This window comes from Trichophyton rubrum (assembly GCF_000151425.1).
Source record: "Trichophyton rubrum CBS 118892 genomic scaffold supercont2.3, whole genome shotgun sequence".
NCBI lineage: Eukaryota > Fungi > Ascomycota > Eurotiomycetes > Onygenales > Arthrodermataceae > Trichophyton > Trichophyton rubrum.
In genome coordinates this window covers 102,946-126,008 of record NW_003456426.1, presented here as the reverse complement: position 1 = coordinate 126,008, position 23,063 = coordinate 102,946, and the positions used below count along the sequence as shown (strand labels likewise).

The 23,063-nt window shown below is 48.5% G+C and overlaps 7 protein-coding genes across 7 annotated transcripts; 3 read left to right on the top strand and 4 right to left on the bottom strand.

The window, feature by feature from the left end:
- Positions 1-115: 115 nt before the first annotated feature.
- On the bottom strand, positions 116-817 carry TERG_02762 (uncharacterized protein; the record flags this gene model as incomplete). Its single annotated transcript, XM_003235658.2, has 1 exon — positions 116-817. One exon carries the CDS (start codon positions 815-817, stop codon positions 116-118), a length of 702 nt encoding a protein of 233 aa, XP_003235706.2.
- A 1,556-nt stretch (positions 818-2,373) lies between these two features.
- TERG_02761 (BUB protein kinase) lies at positions 2,374-6,342 on the top strand (the record flags this gene model as incomplete). Its single annotated transcript, XM_003235657.1, has 3 exons — positions 2,374-3,384; positions 3,504-3,924; positions 3,989-6,342. 3 exons carry the CDS (start codon positions 2,374-2,376, stop codon positions 6,340-6,342), a joined length of 3,786 nt encoding a protein of 1,261 aa, XP_003235705.1.
- Positions 6,343-7,229: 887 nt separating this feature from the next.
- On the top strand, positions 7,230-8,213 carry TERG_02760 (uncharacterized protein; the record flags this gene model as incomplete). Its single annotated transcript, XM_003235656.1, has 2 exons — positions 7,230-7,910; positions 8,046-8,213. 2 exons carry the CDS (start codon positions 7,230-7,232, stop codon positions 8,211-8,213), a joined length of 849 nt encoding a protein of 282 aa, XP_003235704.1.
- Positions 8,214-9,162: 949 nt separating this feature from the next.
- TERG_02759 (uncharacterized protein) lies at positions 9,163-10,955 on the top strand (the record flags this gene model as incomplete). Its single annotated transcript, XM_003235655.2, has 2 exons — positions 9,163-9,710; positions 9,779-10,955. The coding sequence occupies 2 exons, from the start codon at positions 9,163-9,165 to the stop codon at positions 10,953-10,955; spliced, it is 1,725 nt and encodes a 574-aa protein (XP_003235703.2).
- A 200-nt stretch (positions 10,956-11,155) lies between these two features.
- On the bottom strand, positions 11,156-11,509 carry TERG_11892 (uncharacterized protein; the record flags this gene model as incomplete). Its single annotated transcript, XM_047750934.1, has 1 exon — positions 11,156-11,509. One exon carries the CDS (start codon positions 11,507-11,509, stop codon positions 11,156-11,158), a length of 354 nt encoding a protein of 117 aa, XP_047605731.1.
- A 2,175-nt stretch (positions 11,510-13,684) lies between these two features.
- TERG_02758 (uncharacterized protein) lies at positions 13,685-14,773 on the bottom strand (the record flags this gene model as incomplete). Its single annotated transcript, XM_047747961.1, has 5 exons — positions 13,685-13,827; positions 13,925-14,049; positions 14,194-14,330; positions 14,593-14,607; positions 14,735-14,773. 5 exons carry the CDS (start codon positions 14,771-14,773, stop codon positions 13,685-13,687), a joined length of 459 nt encoding a protein of 152 aa, XP_047603932.1.
- A 2,829-nt stretch (positions 14,774-17,602) lies between these two features.
- TERG_02757 (uncharacterized protein) lies at positions 17,603-18,978 on the bottom strand (the record flags this gene model as incomplete). Its single annotated transcript, XM_003235653.1, has 3 exons — positions 17,603-18,465; positions 18,643-18,677; positions 18,749-18,978. 3 exons carry the CDS (start codon positions 18,976-18,978, stop codon positions 17,603-17,605), a joined length of 1,128 nt encoding a protein of 375 aa, XP_003235701.1.
- Between the last annotated feature and the right edge of the window lie 4,085 nt (positions 18,979-23,063).

Genomic DNA, 23,063 nt, shown 5'->3' with positions numbered 1-23,063 from the left:
GTGTAATGGCGTCTGGTGATGTCCTCATTTTGTTGGACTTCTCAATGCAAGTCCACTGGTAGATCGAGAATGACTGGATATTTACCCCCTATTCGAAGTTTCGTAGCTATATCTGTCATTCGTGGCTGCTGCCACACTTTCCATCGATTTCATCTTCACTGCTATCGTCCTTCTTTTTCGAACCTTTCCTCTTGGGCTTCCCTTTACCGAACATGGACCGTATGTCCTTACTCTTGCCGGAATTCTCCTTTGCCTTCTTGTCGAACATGGCCTGATGTTTGGCTCGCTCTTCTTTCCCTTCATCTGCCAGCTTGGCTTCGAGCTCAAGAAACTCTTTACTCTCAGGATCCATGCCAATAAGACTTTCGAGAAGCTTTATCTCTTTGGCCCAAACAGATTTATCTTCGATTGTATTTTTATTTTTAGCTCTTGTCCCTGCACCATCCACGGGTCTATCAATCGGGGTCTCCAACACCATCGGCATCCCTTCCGCTCTCTTGTCGTTCATCAAGTTGTGGAATGCCCTCAGCCCCAGGAATCCAGTGCCGATGTTAGCGTGAAGATCTCTGTTGCTACCCAGGGGTGTTTTTGAATCATTTAAATGCCATGCTCGTAAGAACTTCAGACCTATGGTTTCGTCGAACTCCGTCATGAACCTGTCCCAGCCAGCCGGAGAGCGTAGATCATACCCTGCTGCAAAGCTGTGACAAGTATCGACACAGACACCAAGTCGAGGATGGTATGATTCTGGAATTAGCGCGAAGAGATCACGGAAGTGAGACAGTGGGCCACCAATCGTAGTTCCATGACCGCACATTGTCTCGAGAACTGGAATAACGGTCTTTGTTGCATCAAGGGCGGATATCAGGGCCTTGGCAAGGCGAGAGAGTGACGACTCGAGAGACGTCTTATTTGTTGCCCCTGGACTAGGGTGACGTTAGGGTCTTTCATCCTCTCATCCTATCAAAGACGGCCAATCACCAGTATTAAAGAAGCCAAGGTTGGGGACTTACTGGAAGTTATATAGCTTTATACCAAGCGCCTCACAACGTCTTAAGTCATCCAAGAAGGAATTATACGCCACTTTTGCCTTGGCTGGATCCTCTTGCGCTAAATTCACAAGGTATGAGCCATGTGGAAGGACGTGCCTAGACAGGCTCATTAGCCAGGTTCGGATAATATGATAGAAACAAGAGAGTTATACAATGCAGCATCGTAGTTGTTTTCCACACATGCTTTCTTGAACAAATCTCTGTGCTCATCTTGGAGAGGAGGGTTATCCCATTTTCTCTGGGACTTTAAAAATAGTGCGAATGCATTTCCCCTGGAAGAATGGTCAGCTACGATTAACAGGCATTTCGTACACTAAATGTTGCGGGAAATGCAATGATATGTTTACCCAATATGAATGCTGTTTGGAATAGCGTTTTGGACCCCTAGGATATATACAAGCTTAGCTTAAGAAACAATAGCACCTGACGCATATCTCCAGATCCAAGAGAATACAACACACCTTTTGCTGCGCTTACATGAGCTCCCACATACATTCGTAGTCCAGAAGCGCGGGGAGCTAGAGGGCTCATCTCTGCAGATTGATCTTCCTTCTTTTTCCGTTTCCCTGCAGCTGTATATTGCGGCGAACTTGGCTTTCTCACTTCCTCTTCCTCGTCTTTACCTTCTTCAGGTTTGATCTTTTGTACGCTCTCACGTTCCCTGCTCTCCAAAGCACTTCCAGTCGGTTTGTCTGCTTCTGAGGTATCTTTGTCCCCAGAATGATTGTCCCTTTTCGGCTCTATATTGGGCTGTTTTGTGATACTATTGGAGCTGGACTTCTTTGCTCGCTTTGCTACAGAAGCCTCAGTTACACTGAGACCTCGTTTTCTTTCTGAAATAGCTGTCTCTGGAGCGCCATCAGTGGCTGTGGACTCGGTCTTCGTTTCTTGGTTCCGGCGCGTTGACCGGATAGCTGGCATCGTTAAGGAGCTTTTCCAGGCATTCAGCCTCACGGGGTATCACCAGCTGCAAAGAGCACTCTCCTATTGCCTAAATCTTTCTTTAGCATCTTTTTTTGCTTATCTCTGCAAGTTTCTTCTCGGCTTCGGCGTTGCGACGCAACAGGACTGTCAGATTGTTGCTATCACGTGACAGGTTCCCCGGCCAACGTCGACCAAGATGCGACGTCAACGTTTGGTCTCGAGAGGAAAACATCAACTCATCGATCAAGTGGCCTGCCAGAGGATAAGGAGCTTGAGGAGCGATACGCCGTGGCTGGAATGCTCATTGGTGGCGACTGAGTAACTGTCCACGATTCTTTTGGTTGACTGATTCTCCTTGTTTACATCTGTTGACCGTTCAAGAACGGCGCCTACCACGATGGCGCGGCCCTCCGACGACCGTATCGATTTCGATCTTATCGAGAATCAGAAAGAAAACATTCAATCACTGCCCAGCGGGAGGTCTGCAAAAGCGCTGGCGGCAGTGTTTTCTCCTCGACCCTTGGACCAGAGCTCATGCTCCTCAGAGTTAGACGAGACGAGGACGTTGAACGATGCGGTTCGACGGGAATATGAAGCTGAGCTGGAGTCTATTGCAGAATCAGATGACCCTCTCGATATTTACGACCGATATGTGAAGTGGACACTGGATACATATCCTTCTGCGCAAGCAACCTCGCAATCGGGACTGCTCCCACTTCTAGAACGCGCAACCAATGCATTTCTAAGCTCAACACATTACAAGAACGACCCAAGATATTTACGGCTCTGGCTACATTATATACAACTTTTCTCGGATTCTCCAAGGGAGACGTTTGCGTTTTTGGCGAGGCACGGTGTCGGTGCGCAGCTGGCGCTATTTTACGAAGAATTTGCTTCATGGCTAGAGCGGGATGGAAGGATAGCACAAGCTGAAGAAGTATACAAAATGGGGATTGAAAAGGAAGCTAGGCCGATTGAACGGCTTTTTAGGAAATTTGGAGAATTCCAGAAACGAGCAGAACAGAGACCAAGCGACTCTGATGGTCCTTCTTCCCCCGCTCTTCCCAGAGTACGGCCAGCATTAGCTGCTAAGTTTGACCCCTTTGCATCCTCTGCAGCAAGTCAGGATCCTCACGCTGAACCCCCGAGAAGCGGGCTTGGCGGCGGCACCTCAACGAGCAGGTCCCGCAGCGGTAAACCCAAGATGGCCATCTTCTCCGATGCAGATGGAGGAGCTGAAGCTGCAAAATCGGGCTCTAGTCCCGGAACAAGAGGGTGGGACAGCATTGGGTCATTAAAAGATCGCAAAAAAGAGAATACCATTGAGCCAACTCCGTGGGCTGGGCAGACTCTGAAAGCTGGGAAGAAGCCCGCAGCTACCCAGAAGATGACTGTGTTTAAAGACGAGGTAAGCCCAGTGTTTGATTTTCCTTTTTGCCCTTTTGATATATGGTATATATATTTACGATCATAGGACTAATATCTGGCATAAACTTCCTTTACGGAATTCTTTGTTTATAAACTCAGATGTCAAATACACACCATAGTTCAAAGCCAATGCAAACTATTAACGTTTCACGAAATAATAAAGAACGAGTCGACCCCCGAACTGGAAAAATTGAACGTGTTGTTGTTAACCTTGAGGCCATATACCCTGATCCTCATAATCCAGCAGTTGAAATGAGCCTTGATGAGCTTAGAGCAATTCGTCGTGGCTGGATGAGTAAAGATTGGTCTAAACAAAGGAAAAAGCCACTAAGGGAGATACCTCAAAATGAAGTCACAGGGAGAGACCCACATATAAATGGAAATGACTATGGCCCAGATAAACATTTATCTATGGTCATGCGAGAAAAGCTTCAAATCTATGATGAGGCTGGTCGAGATCCCAAGCTAGCACAAGGGAAGAAAAAAAAGGTGAAAGAAATCAAAGGGGAAACACAGATAGGTAAGTTGCTTCTTAAAACCGCTTATATATTATAAAAATTTACTAATATATAGTATCATTATAGTCAAAACTAATCTTGATTCGCCCACTGGACCAAGGATTAAGAAAAGAGGCTCTACTGAGCCTACAATGACATTCCATACCAAAGAGGCTACAGATGAAATATATGGCATATTCAATCAGCCACTAAAGTCTGAGCTTCAGCTTGCCAAAGATCTAGACAGTGTTTATGGAAGTGACTATGAAGATGATGACTGTGCTAGTACAGGGGAAAGCACTACTACAGGGGTTATTTCTGCCCCAGACAGTGATTTTGGAGATGATAAGACAGATACCTTTAAAGCAAGTAGAGCTATTATAGGAGCAGACGGACTAAGGGACCAAACAGAGCAGGATATCACTAGTGCCAGTGCATGGACCGAATTCTCCCCTGAAGAACATGTCCCAGGGCCTGGAACAATAACACCAAGAGATGGAGAGGACGCTGAGAACTCTGATGGACTAGGAACAATGCCTACTCCTCGGCAAGGTGATCGCATCGTTCACCAGGCAGAAAATTTCATCCTTGTGCCACCAGAGGACTACAATCCTCCTCGGGGCCCCTACAGAGACGCCTTTGCAGTCGCTCAAAATCGACTTCCTTTTATGACACCAATTGTTGAGCACACCGAAACCTCGCTCGCCTCGACGATATTCAAAAACAAGCACTACATGAGCTCGAAGACCCCCTCCAAGAATTCCAAGCCTCTTTTTTCAGCATCAACTCCAGCTATTCCAGAGATCGATGATCTGATCCTAGAAGGTCAAGACGACGCGGAATTCGACATGCTTGGGGACGAATCACCTAGTAAGATGGCTGGGAAGCTCAAGTCGCCTCGGAGCATGTTCAAGCGAGGTGGCCTGATTCAACCTCGTGTGATCATAGAGGATGTCCGGTGCAATCCGATTGAAACTGCCATACGGGACAGGATTTTGAAAGGGCTTCAGCCTCCGTTGCGCGTCTATCCAGGCTACAATGACCACACTTCTCAAATCGGTGGCAACGGAACTGAGATCAAGAAATACCTGAAAGCCCTGGCAAAGCCACCAAAAGCACATGGAAGTGAGAGGCAGTTTACCATACCGCCAATTATCTGCCTTTCGGGGGCAGCAAGAAGCTATGCTGTGAAGCGAGAACTTGGGGAAGGAGGGTTTGCTCCTGTGTACCTTGCCGAAAGCATCGACTCTCCTGATACATTCTCAGACTCTGAACAAGAGAATTTCCCTCCTGCTAAAAGCTCTCATTGGGCCGGTGGAAACGGCTCAGTTCTCAGGGACTTGGAGCGCAAGTCTCTCGAAGCGCTGAAGATTGAATCTGACCCGCCATCACCTTGGGAATTCTATATGCTTGCGACTGCCAGGAACCGAATCGAGAATTCAACCCACTACCAACGCGCCAAGGATAGCATTGTTCAATGCCATGAAATACATATGTTCAAGGATGAGTCTATTCTGGTGGAAGACTACTTAAACCAAGGCACTTTGCTGGATCTCATTAACATCAAAACAGAATCTGCTGGCCCAGTGGCACACTCAGATCAAGGCCTGGAGGAGGTCGTGATTATGTTCTTTGCAGCAGAATTGTTCCGGACGGTTGAAGCCCTCCACTCCTGTGGAATCCTCCACGGGGATCTAAAACCCGATAACTGTCTGGTCCGGCTGCCTGGACCAACTTCTGCAACTACAATTCCCACCCCTCGAAGCGGCTCCCTGCTAGGTGACGACGAAGGCTCCCGCCCTGAAGATGGAAGCACTGGGTACTCCCCGTCTGGGCTTTATGGTTGGAAGGATAGAGGGCTGACACTGATAGACTTTGGACGGGCGATTGATATGCGTGTTTTCAAGCCGGAGGTTCAATTCATTGCGGACTGGAAGGTGGGCCAGCACGAGTGTGTTGAGATGCGCGAGTGTCGACCATGGACCTACCAGGCCGATCTATATGGTCTGGCGGGGACTATTTACGTTATGCTGTTTGGAAAGTACATGGAAGTGTCCCAAGTGACCGAAAGAACTAGCAACGGTCCTGGGTCCCCCAGCCTTGGAAACGAGCGAGGTGTAGGAGCCCAAAAGACGTACAGAATCAAGGAATCGTTGAAACGATACTGGGAGCGCGAGATTTGGTCGGATGTGTTTGACCTGTTGCTTAACCCTTTGAGCCCAAAGTGGGTGGAGATTGAACACAATGCCCGCGAGACGGCTTCACCCGGTGGTGGAGATGGAGACAAGCAGCCTACCTTCCCCGTTGTCAACTCCATGAGACTGGTGCGAGAGAATATGGAGGCTTGGTTGGTTGCCAACGCAGGCCGCAAGGGACTACTAGGCCACCTTGACAACTTGGAGAACCTGATTGCACGCAAACGGGGGAAGCGAGATGCCTGATCCAGCCGATTTACTACTCTGATTTTCCTTCTTGGGCTGGCGTTTGGCGGCTGATATGGACGACTTAATGACACTTATCATGGACGACAAGGGATGCCTCTAGACGACTGTTTATTGCTAACTATACCCCGTGGATAACGCCCTTTTCTTACCCCTTTCTCCTGACTACCTTGTGTTGATCTCGACTTAGCTATGGTATGGAACGAGGGTTTCTCTAGAGTTTTGGCTTGACTGTAGCAAATTTACTTATCGAGATACAATAATAATTTACTTCTTTCTATTCTCTCTATTTTCATTCCTCGCGCCCGGCATTTGGCTAGATATCTCTGGGCTCTTCTATTAGATGTTGGCTTGCATAACAATAGAACAGCTAATGCGCTATCAAGGAGTGGCCTTGTACAGTCAATAAGATATAAAGCAACAGTAGAGGGTATTTGCTGAGTTGCTCTTTGAACATTGAATATCAATGTCGAGTGCGTTCAAATGAAAGGGGCTTTGCTGTGAGCTACTTTGTCCTCTCAAACAATAGAATCAATACAGTGAATGCCTCTTTATCAATATCTGCAAGACAGCAGCTTACAGCAACTATTTACAGCCATTATCTAGCATGGACAGCTAGATCGCAGGCCGTAGTTATGTCTCCTGACTTGTGTATAAATACAAGTAACAGCTTGGACATCTCGTTTGATCCGAGTATACAGCAGGTGAAATACGCTCTCCCTCTCCGGCTTTAAAATCTAGTCGATGAATACTTACTCCCTTTGCTCAGCTTCGTTATCTCATCTTGATACTGATACTGTGAGTTGTAACCCAGTCAAGCCCGTCTTGTAGTCATTGATATTGATATTGGTTGTATAGCTGCACTCCAAAGACCGCTGGCCAAAACCATGTCTACAGAAGAAGATATTTCTGTATCTCTCAATATCGACTCTGTTAAAGAGTCGGTATTTTCGCCTAGCGAGCCTGAACTCGCGTCTATCGACAGTTCGTCAACAGAAGAGACTTCGAGCTCGTCATCTGTCGATATAAAGCAGGACGTGGACACGGGGCCCAAGACAGACGGGGAGGACGACGACATCAAGAAAGACAACGAGCAAGAGAAGGATATAGAAGACGACCGGAATGACAGCGAGAAAGAGAATAAACCGGCTGTGCCAGCAGTCGTTCTGCCCCCACGGCCCGATAACCCGCGGCGATGGACTTGGAGATGCCACAAGTGCCATACACACTATGCCCTTGCGGTGACGAACCGATGCCTGTCCGACGGGCACTACTTCTGCTACGGCCTTGCACAGGGCCGCAAGCACCGGGGGCGCCGCGAGAGGCAGGTGAAGGGCGAGAGTAGCCTGGGGGCTGCCTGCAAATCCTCCTTCGACTATGCCGGATGGGAGGCCATGACCGTCTGGCAGAGGCGCGCCAGACAGCAAATGGGCATCAGCCCATCCCCAGGCTGTTTTCAGGACTGCAGATACCCAGGGAAATGCAGCCAAAGCAGACTCGACAGCATCCGTGGCCCGTCGACGCTGGCAGGTCTGTCTGCTGGAGAGACAGACACCCAAACACCGAATGTACGTCCCCAGCCTGCCCCTTGCCCGGAAGATGCATCTCGTGTGTACGAGATCTTCGACCATCTCACCCTCGCTCCCTACTGAGAAGAAGCCTGCGAGGTAGTTACCATGGTTTTAACTGATCCGTGTATTCAGCCCAGATCCTTGCCACCGGATAACATCCCCTACAAGGCACCAGCGCCAGAGCGGGCAGCAAAGCCTAGCTTGAAGAGAAAAAAGAGAGCTGCAACAGCAGAGCCAGCGATCAGCCAGCTGAAAAAGAAGGCAAAGAAGACGAAGAAAGGCACCGTAACTCCCGTCTAGCAGGGAAGCCGAGCATTCGCCCGAGTGGATACACACGCGCATAGCTAATATATATCGGCATGGAATGGATATATATCCAATGGATATTTGCTCTGAAGAATGCTCCATGACCTCCGGTATCGCCTCCATAATAACGACGTTGCCGATGCTACTACTACTGCTACACACCGCACACCGGATGCCTGGCGGTTGGTATCCCCTGAGGAATCTTCCTGGTGATAGTCCGGTTCATGGTGGCTATCAACCAGACAAGGGACAGCCCTGGTGACGTCTAGATCTTCGATATGGAACTATAACGGCAGAAGATCTCAAGCAATTGGTATTTTCCAGGCCTTTTATGCGCCATTCTGGTATCTTGACTGCTGTCCTCCCATCAGCATCTCCAATATCAGAACACCCACCCAGTCTCCTTTACGGGCAATCTGAGACATGGCGACATCACTGGACACTGCCCTTACAGCTTCCCACTGGCGAACTGTAGCCTGGAGACACCAAGAACGAATGGAATAGTCTATTTTACTCTCTCTCCCTCGCTGTCCCTGCAACGTCGAGCTTGCTGAAATGTAACATGGACCGGTACTCCGTAACAGCCAAGGGGTTGATTTTTGCTCTTTGCTTTTTTTGGGCTGCTGCTTCATCCTCCTGCAAGTCATAGAGCAAAACGCCAGGAGTCACGGTAACATCATACCACTTGCGCAACGATAGGGAGAAGCAGACGAAGAAGCAGAAGAACAGAAGACGCAACAGTGAGTAAAATGGCGGAGATGCGCTGGTTAGGGGGTGATGGAGTTGTATTGGGCGTGAGACCCTGGGTTCACCAACCGGTTCGTTCTGTTATTTATGGCCAACGAAGACGATTCTTCGTTTCTTCGATGGATGCAGATTTACTGAAATATATCTATCAGGTCTTCTTCTTTTCAGCCCTTAAATAACTGACTGAGACTCTTTTATGATTTGTACGGCCATGTCGGTTCTCTCGTCTTCAGACGACGACGAGCATTACTGCCGAACAATTGATAGTTTCCTCCGCCCACTAACTATCACGGATGCCACGCTCTATGAGCTCTCCTACCGCCTGTCGAATGTCTACCGAACCCTTGCGTTGACGGGAGATGGACATTTCTTCCCTACTCCGGTCACTCGCCTGCCCAGCGGTAGAGAAATGGGCGTTTACCTTGCCGTCGATGTCGGGATGACCAACCTAAGAGTTGCTTTTATCGAGCTGCTAGGTTGCTCGCCAGCTAGTCGCCATTCTCCCAGTGGTCGAAGTGATCAAAGTGCCTTCAGGTCGGTACCGGGTCGAAGGGTGCGGAGGACGATCGAGAAGGCCTGGAGGATTGAAGAGCGCCTGAAGGAGGATAATGAGGAAGCTCTTTTTGGCTGGATCGGGAGCTGTATAGCTGAAGTCGTTGCTGATGAGCTCACTTCCCATGATTCAGCTGGTCAGTCTCTTCCTCGGGAGATAGAGACTGGCATCTCATTCAGCCTGCCTATACGGTAGGGACTACCACAAAACTACGCCGTATAGAACTTGGACTGACAGAAGGGATTGCTACATGATATAGACAAGAGTCGCTAGATGAAGCAACGCTGATGCCGATTGGCAAGGGATTTGCCATCAAATCAAACCTCAACCTCCGAAGAGCTGTCCTGGATGGCTATGAGCGCCATTCTTACCAGCCCAATCAGGCTCAACGACAGTCTCAGACCAAACGACGCAAAACATACGCCCTGCCAGACCTCAACATTATAGCCATAGCCAACGACACAGTTGCAACTCTGGTCTCACTCGCATACGCAGTAAAATCCCTGCCAAACACTAGGGTGGCTATGGGAATCGTTGTTGGCACTGGCTGCAATGCTACTATCCCCATGAAGCTGAAGGACCTGCACCAGACAAAGGCCCGTCAGATACATTCATATTGCCCTAAAGCAACGGAGGCTGTTATCAGCACCGAGTGGACGCTCCAGGGGACCGAGGGCCCCTTGAAGGAGTTGTCAATCAGCACAGCATGGGATGATCAATTGAGCGCTTGCTCAGTCCGGCCGGGCTTCCAGCCATTCGAATACATGACTGGTGGTAGATATATTGGAGAACTCATCCGTATCATCGTTTACGACTACTATACCACAGTTATGTCCTACCCCTCCGCTGTCCTCCCTTGCACCCTTACGAAACCCTACGCCCTCACGATCGACTTTGTCTCAGATGTCATCGCTACCTCTCGATCAGACAGCGAACTAGCCGCCAGACTCAGCCGAAAGCTTGCTTCACCAGCGAAGAACTCATGGCTCTGGACTCCGGCATCAGCCTGTGTTCTGCGAGTCACTGCTTCTGCTGTTCAAACCCGCTCGGCCGCCTTGATCGCGGCAGCTTCGGTTGCCTTACTGGCATGCAACCATGAAATACGTCTCGAGCGCCCTCAGAGATGCACCTCGCTGGGCAAGCTGCATTCCGCCACTTCTCCGTGCCAGAATCCCCTTCTTCTGCCGACATCAAGATCGTCTGTGAACTGGCAGCGAGGCCCCGAGGAGCTGGTTGTGGCATATACGGGGAGCATCATTCAGCATTACCCCAACTTCAAGGTGCTATGTCAAGGATATATTGACCGGCTGGTTATTCGAGCTGGGCCGCAGGATGGCGGGAAGAGTGTTCTTTTGCGAGAGGCAACTGATGGATCAATTATTGGAGCTGGTGTTTTGGCTGGAATGATCGCAGCGGGGCGAGGCCTGTGGAATTAGCCACAGTTCTACAATCATATTACTCCTGAGTCACCGACTATCTACGAAAATACGATATCGGGCTTGGAAATATCGATGCATCTACATTCATGAATCAATGAAAAATTCCTAGATTCCACCAGCTCGAACACTCTCCTCCAGTCAGTTATAGATGGCAATATTCACACCATTTACGCAGATATATGATCCCCATTTGGCTCTTATTGGCTCTTGCCGCCTATCTTAACATCTCGGTTGGTTCGCCAAATACTCCTGCTGCTACCAAAATGGTACGGACGTAGCGGATGATATTGGGGCCCACAAGCGAGCCTTTTGCCTACACCATGCACTTGTTTTAGGGGAGCAATATATGGGAGCCGCGAAGACCACGGATCAGATGGCCAAAACTCTTTCAGCGCTCTTGACGCGGATAGGTGAGAAAAATGTCGTCTTCCTCTCTGTCGGTAAAGTGCGCATGGGATCGGGGATTTCATGATTTCTATCCGATAAACTGAAAGCCTGCCTATCCCCCTGCGCAGTTGGATGTTGGATACCAATACAGGGGTTTCCCTCATCACACAGCTACAGGACGTGCATAACTCGGCCGTCACGCTTCTTGGTGCTTATGTGCATATCTCCATTCGGAAATCTGATATTCCTACCCCTGCTTGCTTTGGGGACAGTTTGGGGGTAGTTGTCGTGTCTGGATATGTATAGACGCATCCTGGATGCTTGCCGCCGTTGTTGCAGATATTATCAATTATCTCTTATCATGAGAGAAGACCAGTCGCGTGGGTTGGTGGTAATAGGCCAGATATATGATGCCGGCATGGGTTATCGCCTCCTCTGTGCCAGGGAGTCACCATCATCCCCAGGACTTGTCACCTCTGGTGTGCAGCTGTCTATCTCCTCCCTGCGCCTACACGGTAAATACTCTGGAGGGGCAAAAGAGGAACGGAGTGTATCAACTCTCTTTTCCGATTCGTTGCAGGAACATTCCAGCTGCAGGCTTAGGGATATACTCCAGATGTCCGTGGAATGAAAATGCGTTCCCCAGCCTGGCTGAGGGCCGCGATTGGCAGATGAGCTGCACAAGCAATATAGCGCCCACTTCGATCGCCCTTAATCGTGAGATAACGTACAACACCCGCCCGTTATGCACGTTCTAGGGCTGACTGGTCAACTGGCAGTTATCTCTTATCAGCGATGCCATCGCTCGGGTAACTAAACGGATCAGCACCTGCCCCGGGTTGCAATTCATGCAACCTATTCTTACGGTGGGTAACTATATCGTGAACTGGGACGGTCGTCGCCTCTGTTGGCAAGATTCTTTGGGTCCCATGAAGCTTGGGGCCACATATCCCGGTGGAAACACCACATTGACAACCTATTTATGCTGTAGAGCTCTCTCGGCGGCTCGCAGCTTATCTCGTACCCTCTACTCTGCGTCAAGAACTCGAATAGCTATGACATGGATATAATGGGATGGTCCTTGGGCCGTTTCTTCTTCCCAATGTTGGGGCACCACCACCCAGACCTTGGCCGGGGAGGTTAAGGGAGTCTTCCTAGGTGTGTATGTAGACCCATCCCACGTAACCGGATGGGGAACTCTTTGAGACTAGCCTACAAAGCCCGGCAGTCCGGAAAGGACAAGGGAGCCAGAGGGACAGTTGGCAGCCATCTAGCCCTGGGATATCCCGTGCACCTCATTGAAGCGATGCCCATCATTTTCAGCTGCCCAAATCTTGAAGTGCGTATCCCCATAAGGGGTTACCAGATATAGCCCCACGGCTCCCACTTCCCGCTGTGTTCCACTTCCCGCTGCGTTCCCGCTGCATTTCCGCCGCATAACTAAGGGGGTCCGTGTCCATTTTTTGTTAGCAGGATTTAGCATAAGGATGGGATTCATCATGCAGACAGCTGAACAGCTCGGTAAAGAGGTAATCCATATGTCCTGCCATGGTTAGACGTACCTCTCTCGCAAGGGCATGTTGTCTGTTTGGAGTGGGGGCTCCCTCCTCCATATACATCTCCCGGCTGATTGCAAACGTCAGAGAAGTCAGAGTGAAGATTGACGTACCCGGTCTGTTCTGCTGGCACAGTTGATGCACCTGATATGCCTGGTGCATATAATGCATACATATTAACGGCAATGTTTCTACATCAATGGTCTAAGCGAGCTCATTTTGTCCCATCTGTGCTTTTCCCTCCTTGTCAGGCATATTATCTTCCTCTTCTGGGTATGCGGGTGACTGCTTTACCAGGAGCTTGCATTTACTGCGGGGAAATGCTTTTGTCTACATCCATATTCCAAAATCTCGGCTTTATGCAACATAAGCTTGACATGCCTGTGGTATAGCGCACCATCCATCAGCAGAATCATGTACTTACTTCGGCCCGCAAGTGATACTTGGAGATACTTCAGTACGTGGTATATCAACGTCTATGATCAGTATCAGTCCTATCGTCCAATCTAGACGGCCAAGCAGCGAGAAAAATTGCCTAAAATGCGGTCTTTTAAATGACACCCCAGACTTGACAAAATAAATGAATCCGATATATTTCCCCATTGAGAACTCCTGTGCCTCTCGAAGGAAAAAATAAAATAAAATAAATAAGCGAATCCAAAAACAAAAAACCCATCCGACAGATGCAAATATCATAAATGCAATGCATAGATAAACGGGTTTCGAACAGCCAGCCGTTTTCTCTCTCACACACTTCCTCGTTTTCTCCTGTTTTGTCCTGATTCAGCAAACATGCGTCAGCCTGGACACGAAGCATTCGACCAGAATGCCATTTCCGGTGACGGTGTATCTGCTGTGGCCAACATAAGAATATTTTAGCATATCTTGAAAAGACTCGTGGCCACTGGAAAAGGAGTGGTTAGTGGCTAGACGGAAGGTTAGCTATATAAAGGACCGAAATATGGCGAGCCAAAGCGTGTATTTAGAGACCGCCAGCGCGCAATAAGGGGGCGTAGTGCTTACTCGAGTAGCCAAATGGGGCAGTCTTGGGCGCTACAGTGCATGCACTCGTCGTAGGAGTTACCGCGTCCCGAGAGATGGCTACTATACCGTCGAACCGGAATGCAAAGGGGATGCCATCATGGTTTCTGGGTCGAAAAGGTTAGCTAGAAATAGAAACCCCCGGAAAGGGATTAAAAATAGAACCGCGGGTAGTTAGTTTAATATCAATCGTGATATCGATAACTAACTAGTTAATATAGCCACCAACTAGTTGATGGAGGAGCACTCACTGCGCAAGGCCGATCATATTCATACGTGGCAGCATGTCGAGAGAGTCGGACGAGAGCCAGTCGCTGCCGAAGGTAATAGTGGCATCGATATACGGCTTGAATTCATCGACCGATTTGATGAATCCCTGGGGTGTATGCTAGCCACCGTCATGCCGCGTTAGCTGGGCCCGATTCCCTGGGGAAGGAAGACATCTAGTCCAGTCGCAGTGCCAGCATCTAGATAACTAACTAGCTAGCGCTGGATCGACGGGTGGTGGGCAGCACAGCCCTTGTGCGATCCCATCAGGATTTGAGACTTGGATGTTTGATAGACGCGGGGCTCATTGTAGCAACAGCTGGGGAGAACCAATGTCTCTCTTCTAAGGGAGATGGCTGACTGAGGGTACAACCTGAACATACCTCACCGACGTGGATCTGAAGGCCACCAGTTAGTTAGTTCGCTTGCCGGTCATCGAGCAGTCGAGCTGAATTACGAGACACAACCGAGAATGTAACCATATTGGAAATGACAAGAGTCAAACAAGAAAAGGGGATTACGAACCTTCATGTACAGCGCGGGCTGGAGGTAGGGAAAGGCCATCATGCAGCAGACATTGACTGACTGCTGACGCATGGGTATGGCTGGAGATGTCGCTAACTTCTCAGTATAGATCGTCCAGATGGCGATGTTCGATTTGAATAGCTAACAGCAACTGACCGCAATCCTGGAGAGCTTCCTGGCTTCCCGTGTCCCAAGGAAATGCCCGAGTATTTATCCACTGCTAGCGCTTTAGCCAGACAGTTGTTGCTAATTACATGTACAGCAGCCTGGTGCTGTCATGGGGATAGCTGCTAGTCGATGGAATTGCTGGTGGGTAATATGTCCGAATGCCATCGTAGATATTTCTATAGAACACTGCAGCAGGGGGACTTGGTCTACTGCTTGCAATATAATGAATATATCACTTACGAGGGATGCTGACGTTGATGGCCAGCCGTGAGGAACAACTCGCACTTCGACCAATTTCATCTCCAGCGAGAGTCAGAGTAACAGGTTGACTAGCAGCATCACACAGCTTGTGAGACATTTGTAACTAACCATCTCACATCAAGGAGGTTTCTCAAGACCTATCATATTGCCGTCCTCTCCTTAGTCTCTTGGGAACGCCACAAAATCTGGAGAGACTCATTCCTCTCCTGTTTGGTAATAACCAAAGATTTCCAGCTCTTCTACAACAACTATTGATCAAGCGCATCCTTTCATCGTTATCCGGCCAAAAAGAAAGGGAAAAAACGTGGTTTGAAATTAGAGCGACGCATGGCAGACATGGGTTGAATACGATAGACAAGAAACGTGGATTTGGCTGGCCCCCAAATTACCAAGTCACCGAGATACGGAGAACTTGACAGTGAAATAACGAGAAGGAAGAAGCTGCAAAGCTGATTAAATTAATCTTTTCCTTCAGCTGTGCCTCTACCCGATCCCTGATGCCTGTCCTTGAATTTATAAGATTGGCTATGCAGCGGCTCTATAACTGCCAGTCCGAGGGGAAGCTCTCACTCCTCACTCTACTGCGTGGTCTGGGCGATGTTTCAGCCTTCTATATCATGCTCCGGGCAGAGCCTGATTGGTGGCATCGCTGAAGTAATATCCTTGCGGGAAGGGATACACCCCTGAATCGAAGTCTTCGATAGTCTTCCTTTTCGTTTTCTTTTTTTTCCCCTTTCTCCCTTTCTTTCTTTTCTTTTCTTTTATTTTTGTTCTTTTCTCCCATCAAAGATAAGGACTTTGTGGGAGTCTGAGCCTGGTCTAAATGTTCCGTGGTTGGTGGCACAATCTAGGGTGCTTCTAGAGTTCTAACTAGTAGTCCATATCTCAAATAAAGACAAGATCTATCTAGATATGTTGATTTTGATACAATCTTTATATAGTAACAATATAACTACTCCATTGCTGTATACTCATATAACGACAGTGTTATTAAACTGATCTCTACCAATCCATATGCATGTATACACCCTCCATCTTACTGATTAAATGTGGATTACAGCCGCTTTTTCTCTCAGAATTTGGCGCTCCTTTAGCCTTCTGAAGGATGAAAGGTGCCTGTTATTTTCTTTTTCCTCCATCGTTGTCCCTCCCGCTTTTTTGATTTATACTTCCACTCGCTGGCACGAAGGAAACATGGCAACAGGGAACAGTTTGGACCCACGTGGCGGAGTAAGTCTCCTCATCACTTCTGAAACGAGATGCACTGTCGATTTGATATTGATTATCACATTGGATTGGCCTTTGCCCGCACGGTATGCATCGTGGTCGATGTTAGTCTTGGTGGTCATCTAAGTAGGTATATCCTTGGGTCGATGCGTACCTTGGCAGTAACGTCAGATTGAGCACCGTTTGCCAGGACATGCCGTAGCAGATGATAAAATGCTACTTGAAGAAATGAAATTGTAGTTATCTATGTCAAGATTGCAGCAAACCTGAATACTGATTCCTGCCGTGAGCTGCATCGACTCCTATCCTCACACAGAGCAGAGCAAGCTTCCATATTGAGGATGAAGCGGCCAAACCAGACACAGGAAGAGTTTCAACTTTCTGTGTAACTAACTCTCCGTTCGAGCCTGGAGAGAACTGGCGTTGCTTCGCCTTTTTGCTATGCGAGCAAGCTGTTGACATCACATGGCTGCTCGTGTTATGGATTGGCAGAAAGTTTTTTATTAGAGTTTCAGATATATAAGGTTAAGGTTGGACCAGCCCCACAAGACTTTTGCAAAAAACTAAAGCCGCGCTTGTTCAAAAAAAGAAGGATCTGCATGTATAAATCGAACCTTAACATTTTACTGACCAATGAGAAAAGTGTATCATTTTTAGTGCTTTTTGGCCATGACATCATTGGCAGATTTACATCTACTTATGCAGGAGATGACGCTGGGAGAGCAATCCTTTACTCGCCCGATTTCGTTCTACCTTACTAGGGAGAACGTGGCTATGTTTTTGCAGAGGGGTACAGGATCGGATAATCATGTCGTTCTTATATCATTACCAAACGGGCCTGCATGAGCATCCCTTTCGTCTCAGCCAGAAGCTTTCATAAGACACTGGGTACTTGTACTATGCCACCCTTGCTCAATCTGTGACTAAAAGGAGCTTTTAGACGAACGTACAGACGGCGTTCAAGAGGAATGATAGGCTACATATATGTATAGCCTCATGGTAATGATCGCTTTCGGATTTTTGCGGATAGGGATGTTGAAGCAATAAACCTGTCGTTATCAGGGAATTTATGCAGATACGTGCAACTAATTCCGAAACACAAGAACAAAGAAAATGTAACTCCAACCTCCAAACGAGAGAATAAAAACTTGAAACCCAACGTTGGACTGGCCGATCGTGCGGTTACTCGTAAGGTAAGAGGAAAAAAAAGGGCTATTGTGAAACCTTGTATAAACAGTCCCTCGGGGTTTCCAGCACTCCGCGGTATCGAATGGTCCCCTCATCCAGTTTCTGGAATGCAGTATTAACCCCGTCTGCGGTGAGGGGGAATTTCTGCACTATTGGTTTCACCCGACTTCTGGCAGCAAAGTCCAACATTCGAATCATGACGCTTCTCGGGGCAACAAGGCTACCGAACACCCGTAGCCCGGAGTCGATCAACGCCGCAGAGGGCACAACAAGATTGTCCTTTATGTTCCCGGCTAGCATATGCACTGTACCACGTGGAGCCATGAGTTCAAAAAAGGTAGGCCAATCTACATTCTCTGTAGTGGTGACTATCAAGTGGTCAAGCGGTCGGATGTTCCCAGCGTCGCCTTCGCTTCCATCATCTATGCTATTCCTTTCCTGGTCATCAATACCACTATCACTGTCCCGGCGTTTCCGCCGAGCAGAGATAATGCGTGGCAGGTCTTCAAGGGGGATGAATTCTGTTGCACCCATGACAATAGCGTCAACTTGTTTTGCAACACTATGCGTAAAGACGACGGTTTCCAAGCCCAGCTTGGCTCCGAATATCAGTGCCATGTGGCCAAGGCCCCCTAACCCTATAATCCCAACTCTATCGTTGGGTTTGATGCCGCATTGTTCGTAGATGCCGAATATGCTTGCTCCAGCACACATCATGGGTGCGGCGTCGAGCGAGGAGAGCTTGTCGGGTATTGCATAAAGGGAGGATTCGGGCCATATAGCTGCATATCCCATGGACCCTTGGTCAAGATTTGTCACCCCGTATACTTGGCGTGCCGAACAGAACTGGTCGTAGCCTTCAAGGCATTGCCGACACTTGTAACATGCTAGGCAGTAAGACGTAATGTCAGTCAAAGCTGCGCTTGCAAATTCCATTCATATGCCTTGTTGAAAGCTGTAGGGTTGAGTATGTAGTTATGTATAATTAGAAACTTCAGCGGGATTTCGGGGCCGAGTTGATTGTTCTCCAATAACCAGTCTAGAGAAAAGGGTGAATGACTTACTGCCGTGAACATAACCCCAGCCAACCCGCTGTCCGCTAGCCAGACCAATATCAGACTGTTGTTAGCAAGTTTCTTCTCTCTCTAGCCAGCGGCGGGTAGGACCTACATCCTCAGGGTTCTCACATCTGGCCCCAGAGCCTGGACAACGCCTATGCCTTCATGTCCAAGTACACAGCCGGCCTTTCGATAATGTTGGTCCGTTCCACACAAGCCAGAGTGAGTGATGGAGATCAGCACTTGGTTGCTCGTCAGGGGCGCTCGTTTCGTCTTGGAAGCTACTACGCCGGCGTCAGACCCTCTGAAGGTAGTAAATTCATAGCCTTCTTCTTGTGTCATTGCTTCTCGAGGTCGTACTGGTAAGTTGAGCTGAGTCGGGGAAATGTTACAGCTCCAAGCTGTCATTATCATACAGCGAATTCAAACTGTCCAGGAGACGATGAGAGGTTAGAAGAAGGTGAGGCTGGAAGATGGGGTAAATAGATAAACAGGACCCGTTTGAAACACGCAATCAAGATCTATTATTACTTAACTGTCGAGGCTTGGGCGGTCATGTACTATAAATATGAGCAGGTGAAGGGAATTATTTGCCGACGACAACATGGCAGTGTCGCATATATCTACATTCAACCTAGAGCCGCGAAGATGGCAAACCAGGATTGCTGGCCCCGCGATGAGGTCTCTACGGCCGTTGATAGTGCGGCTATTCTCGAGTTCGTGCAGCTGTGTCGGTATAAATATCCCCAAATGCCTTCTGGGGGTGACGCACACCGCTTCTGAATCCGAGCGATGAGGTTTGGCATATAATGCTGACCCTATGTACCTAGGAGATACGAATATTATGGAATTGAGGTTGTCTGGATGCCTGTAATGCTCTGAGGTAGGTTAAATAGCCACAGAACTATATCACAGCCTGGCCGGGGGGTTGTTTGGTGGTGGCTCAAGGGCGAAGGAAGACAAAAATCTATAGACAAGAGCATCAAGACAGATATATATTTGAATAAGCTAGAAATCGGAGTAATGGCCCGCTAATAGACAAGTAGTCAAAGATGATGGATACTGGTATAGAATTGACTCTCTCCGAGTTGAGAAAAGAAGTCATCATACAGCTAAGGATGCTTCTTGGTTCCTCCCTAGGAGCCAAGTAGTTATATTGACCCGTATATTCATAGATAAGCCGCAGGAAGTTTGGATCTATCAATCAATAACAGAGACTTCGCTAGAATAATCTATCTGGTTGTCGTTCCAAACCGGCTAACATGTTGCGGGATGACGGGATCGTGGAGATGCATCCGAGGACTAGTTTAGTTACTATGCCTAGTTATGTATCTAGATTCCCCTTTCTCTCCGAAGAGATATCTCACTTACTTCGTCTGCCACCATGACAACGAGCTTGGTAGCTGGATAACCCCCGCGTTGAAATTACTTCGCACTGTCATCTTCAATGTCGTCATCCCGAGGGTCTCCGTGTCCAGTTCTGCTCTTTTGTCATGCAGAACTGGCCGGGTCAAGGGGCGAAGTTAGAACCGATGTCAGAGCATCCCTTAGCAGGCAAGGAAAGCTCTCTACTTTTACAAAACCTGACATCATGTAGCTGACTCGTGTTTCTAGCTGCACAGACAGAAAATATTCAAGGCATTTAGTACAGCATGATTCTGGTGCATAAATTTGCCCGTTTTCAAGAGTTTTGGCTCCCTGTCTCGTCTGCATGGTATCGTCGAATTCCTGCAAGGAAAGATGGCAGGGAAGAGGGCATCCTGGCATCCGCAAAAATACTTTTTTTTTTTTGACTGAGAGAGAGTCAGTTACGTCTCCTTGGCCTCTTTTTGCTCTCAGCCAGCTTGTTTCTTTTTCTTCGACGATTTCTCCAACAACCGTCTTTGGAGATAGTCGCACCTACAGAGTGATGATCGCCGGCCACGTTTTGATCCTACAAACCCCACGCCTCAAGAGAAGTTATGATGCCTTTGGTAGAGACGATTGACACCTTCATGAGGGTAAGCAGATGATAATCACAGACTTATGCGTATTAGATGGGGAACAGAAGAAAAGGGGGATTGGCGAGGTGCCCTTCTGCTCTCCCGTCAACTATCCGCTCTTCCGAATGCCGAATCGTATATCCCATTGGTATCCCGCTGTTCCAGCGGCGGAGGATGGGGAGTGTGGCACAAGGGCGGCTATGCATAGTCCATTCTCCATAGCACATGGCAGCAGCTAAAACAATCGGATAGGGACTGTCTAGAGGATGGCATACGAAGTCCACGCCGTGGTAACTAGCTTTCCAGGGCCGGTGTTCTTAAATAGTTAGTTACCAGTATCACTCGGCTTTCCAGGGGCTGTGGTCTCTTGGTGTACAGCCTGTGCATCTTCTTGCATAGCTATAGAATCAGCCAGCAGCCAGATAACCACGGCGACGTCGGCTGTCTGCGAGCAGCCTAGGCTTGCTGATAGTTAGATGACGCCACGCCGGACAACTGATTAGAAGCATTGATCTGTAGCCAAAATAGGGGATGTTCGTCGGACTGGATGCACAGAAGGGCAAGGAAATATTCTCCCCCTGTTTGACCCGGATGCGTCTGGAGAATATACCGACGCTGTACATGCAGGTATGTAACTGAGAGCGGACAAGACTGTCAACCCTACTTCAACGTGGCCCTGGTAACAGTCACAGGTGGAATAAGCAACAATACGATCACTCCTCGTATAGATGTCTACCACCCCGGGGCAGAGAGGCTTCTCAAGAAGAGGGCGCAAGATACCATCGCAACAGGCTAACTAATTAGTGGGAATATCTGAGTAATTTGTCACACCTGGCGGGCTTCGACAGTCCATCTGGAACATCTGGCAGAAGGCTGTGGGAAAGGGGCGTTCCACCCGCGGTGATATGGCCGGTTCTGCCCTCGGGATCAACGATCAGCATCCGTCAGCTGGGCTGCAGAGTACTCGACCAACCACGGCTGATGGTACCACAGCCTCTCTGCTCCCCTTGGTCACTCATTTGAAGAGGATGAAACAGGAAGAGCCCCAGGCGAGTGAAGAAGGATGAGCCTCCTCTCTCCCACACGACCAGAATGTTTGACTTCATCACTGCAGCTGACGGACGGACGGGTTTACTAGCACTCTCCTCCCGCGGCCGTGGGGGAGGCCGTGGGCTTCCTCTCCGGCGTCAAGCAGACAATTGTCAACTCCTAAGTAACTGCTTAGCGTGTTAAGTCAACTTATCAGCATCGAGTCTGGGGATATCGGGGTTATCTGCAGGCCTGCTCACTGATGCCTAGTTATAAGACGATCGAGATAATGGTTAACTAACTAACTGTTGACCAACATCCAGCCCTCTTCCTCTTCGTTGCTTTTTCTCAATCTTCTGTCCTTTTTTTCGCTTTGCTTCTTCTGCCTGTCGTAAGTAACGACGTCAGGCATGATGGGCTCACGCACACGTCGAGTTTTAAACTTATTAATGGCCTTCATGCGGACGAGCTTGATTCCTGGCCGATGGCTAAGACGTTGCCTTCTTGAAGGAATAATGTTTAATCCCGCTTGGCTCCATACAGAGCAGCACTGAAGACGAGTGGATGCGAGATGCAAGTGTGAGACCAGCCTTGGACCATAGTGATTGGTCTTGAACATCGAAACCCTGGCTCTCTCTCCCCTTCTTTTCTCTCTGGAAGCGCTGCAGTGGAGCAGAGGGCTGGCATCCTTTTCCACTTCCCCGACCCAGCGCTCAACTTGGCCCGCATGAGGGGGAGGAGAGGCCGGCCAATATCTGACTGTGACCACTGGCCGGGATACACTTACACGCTCAGGATACTTTGACCACCAAGATGCAAAAAAAAAAAAAAAAAAAAAAAAAAAAAAAAGAAGTCAAATTGAAGCAGAGGAAGGCCCTTTTCTTTTTCAATTTGAAAATAAAATAGCACATGGTGCAGGGGTACTCTCACAGTTATTCATTTTCTTGTCAGACTTTTGGCGCCCTCTGTCTCTGGCTCTGTCTCGAGAGCTGGACAAAGCTGGACGAGGATTGCAAAAAAAAAAAAAAAAAAAAAAAAAAAAAAAAAGGAGACGCAAATTCCAAATTCCCAGCAAGCGGGAAAGGATGCAGATTTGCTTGGGAGTGTTGAGTGGGGCTGTCAAAAGGTCTCATACCCATGCCAGCCTCTCACGGATCTCCTTTAGGGGGGCTTAGGGGGTGAGAGGGTGGGATATAAGTACATATATGAAGGCACGAGCTCTCTGCAATGCGCCATAAAGTACTATATCAAGTCTATCACTCTCTTTTTTGCACCCTCCCCTTATCAAGGTGTATATATATATATATATATTCAAGCTGGAGCACACGACGTTGGTTCGGATCGATCACACACGCACACACACAGCTTCGGGAGTCTCTCCTATTCTCTGACCCAAAGACCGGATACTCAGACCGG